The sequence below is a fragment of the Choloepus didactylus genome, chromosome 7 (genome assembly GCF_015220235.1).
Source record: "Choloepus didactylus isolate mChoDid1 chromosome 7, mChoDid1.pri, whole genome shotgun sequence".
Classification (NCBI taxonomy): Eukaryota; Metazoa; Chordata; class Mammalia; order Pilosa; family Megalonychidae; genus Choloepus; species Choloepus didactylus.
Genome location: NC_051313.1, coordinates 61724515 through 61738102, shown reverse-complemented (window position 1 = coordinate 61738102; position 13588 = coordinate 61724515). Strand labels below are relative to the sequence as shown.

General features: G+C 36.5%; 1 protein-coding gene across 2 annotated transcripts in view; it reads right to left on the bottom strand.

Annotated features, from left to right (window-relative positions):
- The window catches only part of MAP3K7 (mitogen-activated protein kinase kinase kinase 7), an 86635-nt gene that overhangs the window by 50407 nt on the left and 22640 nt on the right, over positions 1–13588 (bottom strand). For both annotated transcript variants that reach the window (XM_037842639.1, XM_037842640.1), the window contains exons 3-5: positions 7998–8063; positions 7468–7513; positions 6265–6403 (exon numbers count right to left, since the gene is read on the bottom strand). In XM_037842639.1, coding sequence (XP_037698567.1) covers positions 6265–6403; positions 7468–7513; positions 7998–8063 — 251 coding nt within the window. The remainder of the gene's footprint in view (positions 1–6264; positions 6404–7467; positions 7514–7997; positions 8064–13588) is intronic.

The following is a 13588-nucleotide window of genomic DNA, read 5'->3' as shown; positions in this document are numbered from 1 at the left end:
AATTTGTCTAAGAAAGAATTCTGGTTGCAGCTGGGCAAATGGACTAATCGGAGTCAGAGACCAAAAGTTTACTTTTGGGGAAATTATATTGCCTAAGAAACCACAAGCCTGGAATAAAAAAGTATGACTGTTTGAGTGTCAGGACAACCCTCAGGACCCTAGAGACGAATAAGCAGGAAGCAGGATGAGAAAGCTGTACAGCTTCTAAGGAGGGTTAACACCTCACCCCCCACTTCAGATATAGCTATGGAGACTAACAGACAAGGATGGGCCTATAGAAGGGCAAATCCAGGAATCATGAAGAACATTGGATAGAGGAGTTCCTCTCCAAGGCCAGAATCAGGGTCTAATCAAGAAACCTCACATATTACTAGGGCCAAAGGACCAGACATTGCAGGGCTTGACCGCTACAGACCAGTAACCAATGGGTTTCCATTCTTCCCTTTCCTGAATGGCATTTTTTACTGATTATCCTCTCTCTCTTGTGCCATTGTGTGTATATGTATGTATACCAGGGGTGTGGGGAATGGGACAGATAACTTGTCTTTTTAGTTCATGCATTGCCAAGCCATGAGTAGCTACATCCAGACCTGTCATACTGAGATGGATGGGGACTGGAAGAGCCTTTGGAATGCTTCCCTGGCAAAGGGGTGAGTGACTTTACATGTAGCAATAGTAAAGATCTTTGGTGACCAGAAAGGCAGACTGTGACTGTGATGGCTAGTTGCTCACCAAACCCATTACCTCTTATTCTTGGGCATACAACACTAGATTTCCCAACCGCTTTTGTCTTTAGGTGGAGCCACAATTGAGATGTAACCAGTGGAAAGTGGATGGAAATGATGTGTGCCACTTGCAGGTCTGGCTCAAAAACTTCCCATACATTATCTCCATTTTCTTTCCTCATTTGCTGACTGAATGGAGAGGTCCCTGAAGTCCTGGAGGATGGCAGAACCACAAACTGAAGGGAGCCTAATTAGGTCCGTGAATGACCATATGGAATGTCAGCTGCCAAATAAGAATAACTGTTTCGGATTTCACATTAGTGAGAACTAAATTAGCAGCTAGTGATAAAGCAACTGATATACTGAGCTACTGATTAAGATTCTTGTACGAAACTCACACTCATAGTCTTAGGTTTTCATATCCCAACATAACTTATTACTCTTATAAGAACTGAAATGGATAAAGCATTTTGAAAGTGTAAAAAGAACTATGAAGGTAAAATATAGTTTTATCAGATTATAATTAAAAAGTTAATCATACATTTAAAAATGCAAATCACTCTTTCATCATTACCTAAAGGGTTTCTAGGCTGGTGAGCTGTTTGGCAAATGTGTAGAAATAATCCTTTATTTTGAATCTCCTCCATCTCTTCTTACATGCAAAAAGATAGTGTTTTACATGGTCAATGTTTATTTTTATGTATGTTTGCGTCTATTTTTTTCACTATTTCTTTTTGAATCTTGGACTTGCCTTCTAGAACGGTTTCTTTTTTCTTCAAAGTGCATCTTTTAGCATTGCCTTTAATGAAGGTCTGTTTGTGGTGACTTCTCTCAAGTTTTGTTTCACCAAAATGTCTTTATTTTGCCTTTTTTATTTGAATGATATTTTTAAGGCAGGCACACAATTCTAGGTAGACAACTCTTTTCTCTCAGTTTTTTTGAAGGCTTCCACTGTTGCTGTTGGAAAGTCTACCTCAGTCTAAATGTCAGTCCTTTGTAGGCATTCTACTTTTTCTCAATAGTTTATTTTTAAATCTCCTCTTTGTTTCTGTTGTTCTGAAGCCTAATTATGGTATGTTCCAGAGTAGATTTATCCTGCTTAGAATTCACTGTAGTTTCAGAATTATAAGATTCGTTTGGCCATTTTTTGATAGTTTTCATTCATTGCTAATGTTAGTTCCTTCTTTTATTTCTATAAATAATTTAAGCATATATATTTTATATTCTGTATCTGATAATTCCTTTGAAGTCTTTGAGGGTTCAATTCTGCTTTTTTGTTATTTCTGATAACTTTCACTAATGGTAACATATGGCTTTGGTAATTTTCATTGTGGATGCATATCTGACCTTAATCTGTAAGAATCCTAAAGGGCCTGGGTTGAGGGTATATGACTTCAAAATAGGTTGCATTTATTCCCAGAAATCCTGAGACACTGCCAACCCCAAAGCACTTTTAACCTGTCTAGTTGGGGTTTCCCTGACTGGGCAAGTAGTATAAATTCAAAGCCACAGTTGTATCAGGGGACACTCTCGGGAAAGAAATGTTAGTTGGCCTAATTAGAAAATTGGTTTTTTCTAGCCTTTCTTTAAGTTGTTCCCTCCAAGGGTATTGAATTATGCAGAGGTCTCAGTTCTGCTACCCCATCTTTGGCAGAATAAAGGACCTGTTTCCAATAACACAGGAGCCATTAAAACCCAGGGTTCTATATTCTTGGTGTTGGTAGAGACTCACAGGAAAGCCCTTGACTTCCATGCTTGCTTCCCAGTCAGGGTTCACTTCTCTCCATCTTTTACTCTTATGATTTATTTCCCTTACTTTTTTTATAAAATCACTTATGCATCTAAAAGAATGTTTGCCATAATATATGGCATTTCTGGGTGTCTGTTATGGGATGTTTTTTAGTTTACACAGTCTGTTATATTGCTGGAGTTCCAAAATTGTTTTTATCGTGTGCCCATAAGAATCAATGGCCACATTTCAGTACATCCTCATGAGCAGACATAGTACATTAAAACCTAAATGTATAACTATTGTGGCTTAAATTTTAGTGTGCTTCTCAAACTAGGGCATGACACCTTGTCAGCAGATAAGTGTATGCTGGGATAAATGGCAGAGTGCCCGCACAGGTCTGGTTACAGCCAGCATATCTTCCTGGATCACCACTTTTACTCAGTTTTAAGTGTTTTAACATCCTACCATTTATTTTAAAACAAATTGCATATTATAGGACGTTGAATGCAAAACTCTTACGCAATTTTCCTTACAAAGGCTTCTTTGGACTTTGATCCTACCCTAAGACCTACTAGAGCTATACCATACAACTTTATTTTGAGGGCTGGGAAAGTTTGAGAAGCACCAGTTTAGGACATTAAAAACTTTATAAAATTTCAAAATGTCAAATGATTCAGTAGCATTATATTCTCTAAAAACAGCACTACAAATCAAGTCATATAAGTCTAAGATTGCTCATAAGGCCAAGAATAGTTTTTGTTTTAAATACTCACTTTACTTAAGAAGCAACAAAGGAATATTATTTATCCATTAAAAATAAAGAGGTAAATACCTGTATGCACTGATATGAAAAGATGTCCATGTAAGTGAAAAAAACAACTTTATGTATAGTATAATCCATGGAGTTTAGTATAGTATAGTACAGTATAAGCCATGGAGGCAGGAAAGACCTATTTCATACTTTTCTGTATTATTTGATTATTTTTTTAACCATGAGCATGCATTATTTTTAAATAAAATAATTTCATAAAATAAAATAAACTATTACAGAGTGGAAAAAAACAATCCTTATTTGAAATGTTCTAAAAATGTTCAATCCCAGGATAATATTTAATCTGTTCTTTACATGTATAAAAACCTCATTTTTTGGTGTGTAGAGTATGAGCGTGGAGGGGGGAAAGTACAAATCTATTGTGGTAAAAATGATTGAATGAAGAATTTACAGGAAATGTTCTGACCTTAATATTCTGACTTTTCCTAGGTGCTCCATCACCCAAGTACAATCACCATATGCTCTTACTTAGGAAGATTTTGCTTTTGATGATGAACAGAAGTAGAGATGGGTTATAAAATCTGTGTCATAATATTGTAGTAACAGAGACTCAATATCAATATATGAAGATTCATTTTAGTTACAAGTTTTATAAACTTTTGGCATATAACTTTGTACCTAAATTCCAACTGGAGAAATTTATTTAGAAAATTAGTTCTCTTTCAGTCGAATGTAACCAAGGTAAGCCAGATAAACCACTATCTACATTTCCGAACTGCCAAAAAGACTTCCAGTGATAATTCGAGTGACAAGAAATGCTAAATGCAACTTATTTCTATACACACTTCAACAACAAAAAGTTTTCTCTCTCTCATTTTTCTTGTTCAAGCTCTTACAACCTTTTACCAAGGCGACTGTAAAAATTCTATAAATGGTTTCCTTGGTTCATTCTGGCACATTCAAGATACCATAATAATTTTTCTGAATCTTAACTTTTATGCCAGTACTCCTCTACTTATAAGGCTTCAGTGTTCACCACTCTTGGCAAGACATACAAGGCTCACCGAAATCTGGACCTGGATTATCTTTTCATTCTCACTTTTACAATGTTCAGAATAAAATCAAACATTTCTTTCTGATATACATGTGAATCAACTTGCAAAAGATAAACAAAATGGGGGCACAAGTACAACTTGTTATTGTATAAAATACCTCACCAAATCATCGGGTGCCTTCTTTACATGCCATTTTGAGAGACCCTTTCTGACTACAGAATCTGTAGGTTTCCCACTGACAACAAGAAGTAGCATGTGGGTGTGTGTATACAAGTGTATATGAAAGTACAGCCATTCCAAAGAATTTTCCTTTCCCCCATCCTGTTTGAAAAAAATCAATTCTTATTCTAAGCCTGACTTATATACTGAATGCCCAAAGATGATCTGTAACACAATATGATGAGTTCAACTATTGGGATGCCTGAGCAGAATAAACGACCCCGACCAGACTTCATGTAAATATGCTAATGGTATTTATTAGTAAAAGAAGAGTTTCTACTACAAAATTTTAGTAGGGTATATCTGATCTAATCTGGGTTGTTTAACCTAAAATTTATGGCTTTATGAGGCATGGTTGGATGAAGAATGGGGTAGTTGCTTAAGCTATCACTTTTGTGGACAATTGTTTCCATATATACTGTTTAATAACTAGTCAGTTATTCCAAAACTAGAACATATCCTAATGTGGAAGAAAAGGAAGCAATGCTTTGGGAATTGGATCTGATGGTTTCAGGCTCCTCAAGGAAAGAATGCTTAGCCTGTGTCTGATGTTTGCCTGTATCCTTTGAATCATTAGCTAATTTGGTGCTGGGTAAGATCTATGAATTCTCTGAATTTGCTTTGATTATTTAATTCTGTATAAATACAGGGGGGAAAAAGGAGGACTGGATCTCCATACCAGGAAAAAAAAGGTTAAGTGGCTTTGTCTTCACTAGCCAAGGCATGTAGCTAAGCCAACAGCCTCAGGAATCAAGTTAAAAACATAAAACTGCCATAAATCTGGAGTTTAAACATTATTTTACTAGGGACCTAGAGAAAGAGAAGAGAAATCAGTTTAAGCCTAGGAACAGAAATAATGTACACTAGCAAGAAGGATGATTCCAAAAATTGGAACCAACTTAGAGCACATCAGATTAGACACAAGAGTGACGAGTTATACCCAGAAGGAATGCTTTAATGCTTGAAAAAAGTATCAAAGAATGGAATAATTTGAGACTACGTTTGTGAATGATGTAGTTTTACTACAGGAAACCTCTTCTCTGAAGACTCATGTGGTGGTGGTGGTGGAGGTAGATACTTGGGAAGTAACAATTTTTATCCTGTTGTAGGTGGATAAAGAAGAAAAAAAAAATCAGAGGGAAAAGGGACATTCATACCACATTTGTCTTCTGTTAATTGAGTTCCTACACAAGGAATAAAAGTTTGGGCCTTTTTAAGAATTCATTTAAGGAATTTTAAATTCTTTCAAGTCCCAGGATTCTCGACATGGAGAAATTCAAAATATTTTAAATTTCTACCTAGATACCAGAAACATCCTTTGGCCTTCCTCTGAAAGGGCAAATAAAAGCCACTCTGCAAATTTTTGTAGAATGGCTGTTATATGCAGAAACCGTGCTATTTTTGGGGGATACAGCAGGGAACAAGAGAGACTTGTCCCTGCTCTCGTGAACAAAAAGTCTAGGAACAATTTATATACTGTACATACAAAATGAAATTTGCAAGTTAACAGATTCTAGAAGTACGCTAATCTAATGTATAAGTTATTAAAAATTAAAATCCACTAAAATAAAGAATTCCACTAAAGACAACATTCTAAAATGCAAGCTTAAAGAAAAGACTAAATGATGAAAGGGAGTTAAAAATAAACTCTTAAGCAAGTCAAAAGGGAGGAGAAAAGAGAAACTCATATACAACAATTGCTTTAATTAGGGAATGGGGGACTGGAGGTGGCAAGGAAGAGATTACACCATTAGAACTTACTTTGGTGGTTTCAGGTCCCTGTGAATTAAAGCTTTGGGCTGCATGCTGTGAAGATAAGCTACTCCTTGGGAACACTGTAAACACCAACTCATTGCATGGGCAGCAGTGTAATATGGCAATGGTTCAGCACCATGCAGCACTGCAAAAGAAAGGCACAAACTAAAAAGAAATTTATTGCATATAACAAAAAACACAGGGTGAATACAAGCACTATCAGAACATATGTCTGGGTATTTTTCTAGACATGCTCTCACTTCTGCTTGGAATTCTTTTCTAGATAAAGAAGATCGAAATATCTAACAATTTTGAATGGATAACTGCTACATAAGTACCATTACATACTGTTCAAGTACAATTAATACACATTATCATACTCTTTCAAATTGATAGTCTATCTCATAGTAATATAAAATGAAAGCAATTTGATGGCACATTACCAAGAGTGATGCAGAGAATTATTGCAGAAAGAACAAATAAGTTACAACAAGAATGTTTATAATTGTATTTTTTGTAATTGCTAAAAACTAGAAATAGTTCAACCAAATAAAACAATGGTATATTAGAAACCCATTAACAATGATGAGCACATGGGTAGTCGATATAAGTAGCAATCTATAAAAATAAGGCTAATTTTAAAAATTAGCTAATTAAAAAGTAAAAGAGACAATACATTTATGTATATGGTTGGTATTTTTAAGGTGAAAGAGCTTTGCTCCATAAAGGTGGCAACAAAACGATAACATTTTCTTTCATTGTTAAATTAAAATGTTCTGTAATGCAAGTTTTCACAATTTTATTCTTGAAAAGAAAACACAATAAAGCAGAGAGAAATGGAATTACAGTTAAGGAGCTTTAAAATGAGTAGGCTCTAAGCTGAGAGAGGGCAAAAGGAAAAAAAATGTAAAGTCTGAACATAGTTTTAAATGTTTAGAAAGCAAACTTTTACTTTACTTAAATGCTTTTAACATTATGAAAAGCAGTATCAATTAAAAAAAATTATATACTTAGACTTTTAAATTTCACATGCTAATGTTGTAACTTCTTTTCATTTTTAACCTTTAGCCAAAAAAAAAAAAAAAAAAATTTAATTACCTCCTGGTATTCTGATGCTAAATTGTGAAGAACATTAAATAACTTACAGTTTATATCAAAAGCTTCTCAATTATTTTAATTTACTAGAAAGACAGGTCTAATGACACTCACCATTATATAAAGAGCCTCCTTCAGCATATTCCATCACAAGACACACCTAAAGGAAACAAGCCAGAAAAATTAACCACTGAACTACAGCATCTTAGGGGACATGAGAGATAATTTTACTTCTATAAATGCATAAAAAACATTCATTTATCCATTAGTATGTGTATGGCCCTAAAGGGAAAAAAGATATCTATGATCCAAGACCATCTTCCAGGAGCTCGCAGTCTAAGAGTGGAGATGCATATAAAAACATAATCACAAGATCTTTTGGAGACTTTCTCCTGTGCTAACAAGTGTTGTCATGAGATATCTAAAGACTCAAAAACAGGTGAGGTTATTGGATAAGACAACTCCTCCAATATATTGTGTTGCTAAAGGACTGGAAACAAATTTAACAAATGCATAATGGTAACTCGTGCTTTTTCAGAAATACATCTAAAATAGCATTAAACTGGCTTCATAAACTACAGATCCACACACATCTGCCATGCCATTTCTTATAGACAGCTACAAGGAAAAAGTGACAAACTTACTGGATTCAAGCAAGCTCCATATAGCTTTACAATATTAGGATGGTTCACGCGGGATAACTGCCGAAGCTGCAACAAATTAAAGTTTCTCTTAAAATGTAATCATTTTTGAGGTACTAATTTCATAGAATCTTTAAAATCTTTTGATAGTGCAAAACATTTATTCAGTCATTCAACAATCACCATCTCTTAGGACCAGGTACTGTGGTCAGAGGAAATACCAAGATGAATGGCACAGAATCCCTGCCCTCCAGGTCTCAAAGTTTAGTTGGGGACATAGACGTGTGAACAAATAATTTAAGTAGTGTGCAAAGTGCTATAACAGAAGTTCCGAACAAGGCATGACAAGTACATAGAAGAAGAAGAAATTAACTCTGCCGTGAAATGCCAGAAAACCATCCAATAGATGTTACTTAGCTGACATATCCAAGTCAGAAGAAGCCTTGTCATCGTTGTCATCACTGTCTTCATAACTACGGTTGAGTAGTGTACCTTCTCTGTGACAGATCCTGGTGGGGACTTTATAGATCTACCTCTCAGAACTCTGCAAGGTAGGTAATTATCATTTCCATTTTAAAGATGAGGGACCTCAAACTCAGGGTTAAGTGAGCTGATTAAACCCATTACACCTAGGAAGTGGCACAGCCAAGGTTTGAACTTCATTCTGACCTAAAATCTCTACTCTTTCCCTATTTTACTCTCTTTCCCTACTCTCTTCCCACTTCTCATCTTCATCTCCACTTCTTCAATGAATTCCCTCTTCTCCGTTCATATTGCCACTGCTTTAGTAATTCCAGCCAGAACAGCTGCAGTAATTACTACAATCTCCTAGCAAGTGTCCCTACTTCCAGTTTTAATCTTCCCCAATCCAACATTTCATACTTATGCCAGTGAAGGGTTTGGCTAATATTCAACTCATTTCCCCTGTTCTACTTCTCAAACTTCTACTAATGCATGCCCCAAAACTGTTTCTTGCTCTTTCTTCTCTCCTCACCTGATCTTTTCTACCTTTCTCTTCTCTCTTCTTTCTCTTCTTCTCTATTACCTATATCACACTGCTGGCTCATACTAAATCCACCAAGATCTCTAAATCTTTTACAGTATGCTACTAGAAAGCTGTATCACTCTTCAGCCCCAAATCCAATACTTGTGGATTTTTTGACCTAATAGAAGAAGTAATATTACTATTATATTTTATCTTATTAAGATTCAGCAGTGAACTTCAGATAGCAGATTAAATTCTGCTCTTTCCTCAAACACCACTAAAATAGCAAAGGGGTTTTTTAAAAGGCATAACTCAGAAGGATGAAGAAGAAAATGTGAAATGAGAAAACAGCAAAAATTTTTAAAAAAGTTTGGAAGTTGCAAATAACTAGCAATAATTAATATAGCAGACCTAAAAGAGCTGAACCCTAAACTGACAATGAAGAAAACCGAGAAGCAACCACATTTACCTTATCAAAGGTTTGAGGAGTGGTAGTGGTACCAGACAGCTTTGCAAGTGAGCTAATAAAAGAGGGGAGAAGGATTGGTGGAAAATTAGACCCAAAGATCTCCTTTCCGACTTCAGAAGCTAAATGACTATCTCTTTATCATCCCAGCAGAATATGAGAGGATTATTCTTTCAGAGAACATATAACAGAATCTCTGGATCAGAGAATACCAAACACTATTGAAGGGATGTGTACCCAAATAAAAGCAGAAGAAAACTCCCCCAAACACAATTGAGGGGATGGGTACACAAATTACCCCAAATAAAACTGAGGGAATGAGTGCACAAATAAAAACAGAGAAAATTAATAAAAATTTATATATTGAATGTTGGGATTCCCTGACGTCTTCCCTCACTAGGCTCTCAAAATACAAAGATGTATGCCCTCCAACAGAAAATTGGAATGTAATCCACCCAAGAGAAAAGTCTTCCCGAAGTGCACACTGAGGTTTCTTCAAAGAAATATGCCAGTCATACTACCCTCAAGTGCATGCACAAAAACACACATACTCCCTCCAATCAGTTTATAAACTCTCCCTCTTAGATATGACTGTAAAGTTCAGGATCACCAGACATTTGAGGAAAGTTTCTAATATGAAAGACAGATTTCAAAACAGACAAAATAAAAGACGCAACTTAGTAGACACAGATATGAATCAAGAAAGAAAACAACATCTGGAATTTTCAAAAATAGAAGACAATATATCCATGAAATAAGAGAATGTCATAATAAATAATTAAGACTATAGAAATTTAAAATACAAAAATAGACAAACTCATTTGAGGGTACAAGAAAATCTCATTGGAGAAAAAGCAGAGATAGAAAAGAGAGCAAAAAAGGTAAGAAAATTATAGAGTTGAAACAGTAAGTTCAATATCCAAATCAGTCCCTAACATAAAAGGAATAGAGTAAACAGAGGAAGAAATAAAAGAAACAATTAAAGTAAATTTCCTGGAACCAAAGGACATAAATTTCCAGATTGAAAGGGCCCAAAGAGTCAGTATCCAGCTTAAAGGATGAAAATAAATTCACACCAAGACACATCATTCATGAATCTTTAAAATATTGGGGAACAAAAACAAACATAAAGTCAAAAGTTTCTAGAGACAGGGACACGAACAGACATTAGCACACTGATTTTTATAGCAGCATTATTCACAACTGCCAACAGATGGAAACAGCCCAACTATCCATCAACTGACGAGTAGATAAGCAAACTGTGGTATATACATATGATTGAATATTATGCAGCTGTAAGAAAGGAATGCCGTCCCAATGCATGCAACAATGTGGAGGAACCTAGAGGACATTTTGTTGAGTGAAATACTCCTGACACAAAAGGACAAATATTGTATGGTCTCACTACTATGAACTAATTACAATGAGTAAACTCTGGGAGTTAAAATCTAGAGTTACCTAGAACCAGGAGATAGAAAAAGGACAGAGAATGGGCAGATGATACTTAAGGTGTACGGGATATTTAATAAGGTTGATTGTAAAGGTTTGGAATTGGATACAGGTGATGGTAGAGCAATACTGTAAGTTTCATTAACAATGCTGAGTGTGGGTATGTTTGAAAGGGAAAGTCAAGGGTTGTGTATGTCCCTAGAAGGAAAGCTAGAGGATAAAACATGGGATTGTATAATATGGCAAAACCTGTTGTGAATGATGACTGTGGTTAATTGTACAAATATAATAAAGTTTTTAATATGAACTACAACAAATATATGTCACTATTACAAGATGTTAACAATAGGGTGATATATTGGAAAAAATACAATTAATGCAAACTAAGGACTATAGTTAACAGTAACATTGTACTATTCTTTCATCAATTGTAACGAAATTAGTATGTCAATAATAGGAGAGGAAAAGGGGTATGGGATTTTTTTTTTTCTTTTTGGAGCAATGAGAATGTTCTCAAATTGATTGTGGTGATGAATGCATAACTATATGATACCAAGAGCCACTGACTGTACACTTTGGATGGACTGTATGATGTGAATAAAACTTTAAAAAAAGTTTACAGAGAGAAAAAAGCAGATTTTATGCAAAACATCAAGAATCACGATACTGTATTTTGCAAAAACAATACTGGGGGATGGAGGAGGGAAGATGACGGCATAGAGAGGAGTGGAAGCTAAGTAGTCCCCCTGGAACAACTAAAAAAAATCAGAAACAACTAGTAAATAATCCAGAATAACTGTGGGGAGACCGTCTACTCATCATACACCAACCTGAATTGGGAGGAATGCCCGAGATCACAGCATAAAATCTGTAAGTAAAACCTACGGATCCAAGTCAGGAGACCCCCTCCCCCACAGCCCGAGCTGTAAAGCCTTGTGGTGCCAGAGACAAGCTCTCCCAGCAAGCGAATATAGCTCAGCTGAGCTCCAACTGGGGTTTTAAGTAGCGAGAGTGAACTGCTCACTACAGGTATGAATCCCCAAAAAACAGACAGAGGCTTTGGGTGACAACTGACCTTGGAGAGCCAGAGGGTCGCTTGGACTGGGTCTGAAGGGGACTATCTGTTTGTTTTTTGGCTCAGTGGAGAAAGCCCCAGTCATTTCCAGCTCCCAGGGCTGTGACTCAGAGAAGGGTGGGGATAGCACAAGCAGAGAGAGAGAGACCATTGAAATGCTAATGACCCCCAGGGGGTCTATCTTCTCTAAGAGGAAAGGGTAGGGGCCCTTTCCATTCAGAACCAGACCCCAGAGCCTGGGGGAACACGGCCATTCCTCCTCACACCAGTCAAGAATTATAGGCTAACAGGCGCCACCTGCTGGGCAGAAAAGCACAATGACCTGAGGCATCACAGGGTGGAACAATTTTCTAAGACACATCCTCAGGGAAACCAGATACTGAATATTTCTTCCCTCTGGGACCTGAGCCTGTTCTGGTCCGGGAAAGCCTGATGTGGATAACCAAGGAAACCATACCTAGACAACAGAGGATTACAACCTACACTAAAAGAAACAAAGTTATGGCCCAGTCAAAGGAACAAACGTACACTTCAACTGAGATACAGGAATTTAAACAACTAATGCTAAATCAATTCAAAAAGTTTAGAGAAGATATTGCAAAAGAGATAGAGGCTGTAAAGGAAACACTGGGCATATATAAGGCAGAAATCAAAAGTTCAAAAAAACAACCAGTAGAATCTATGGAAAGGAAAGGCACAACACAAGAGATGAAAGACACAATGGAAACATACAACAGCAGATCTCAAGAGGCAGAAGAAAACAATCAGGAACGGGAGAACAAAGCACCTGAAAGCCTACAGGCAAAGGAGCAGATGGAGAAAAGAATGAAAAAATATGAGCAATGTCTCCGGGAACTTAGGGATGAAACAAAGTTCAATAATGTACGTAACAGTGGTGTCCCAGAAGGAGAAGAGAAGGGAAAAAGGGCAGAAGCAATAATAGAGGAAATAATTAATGAAAATTTCCCATCTCTTATGAAAGACATAAAATTACAGATCCAAGAAGTGCAGCATACTCCAAACAGAATAGATCTGAATAGGCCTATGCCAAGACACTTAATAATCAGATTATTAAAAGTCAAAGACAAAGAGGGAATCCTGGAAGCAGCAAGAGAAAAGCAATCCATCACATACAAAGGAAGCTTAATAAGACTATCTGCAGATCTCTCAGCAGAAACCATGAAGGCAAGAAGGAAGTGGTATGATATATTTGGGATACTGAAAGAGAAAAACCGCCAACCAAGAATCCTATATCCAGCAAAGCTGTCCTTCAAATATGAGGGAGAGCTCAAAATATTTTCTGACAAACAGACAATAAGAGACTTTGTGAACAAGACACCCGCCCTACAGGAAATACTAAAGGGAGCACTACAGAGTGACAGAAGGCAGGAGTGCGTGGTTTGGAACACAATTTGGGAGATGGTGGCACAACAATGTAAGTGCACTGAACAATGATAACCATAAATACAGTTGGGAGAGGAAGGTTGGGAGCATGTGAGACACCAGAAAGGAGGAAAGATAAAGACTGGGACTGTGTAACTTCGTGAAATCTAGAGTGTTCAACGGTTGTGATAAGATGTACAAATATGTTCTTTTATGAGGGAGAATGGGCAAATGTC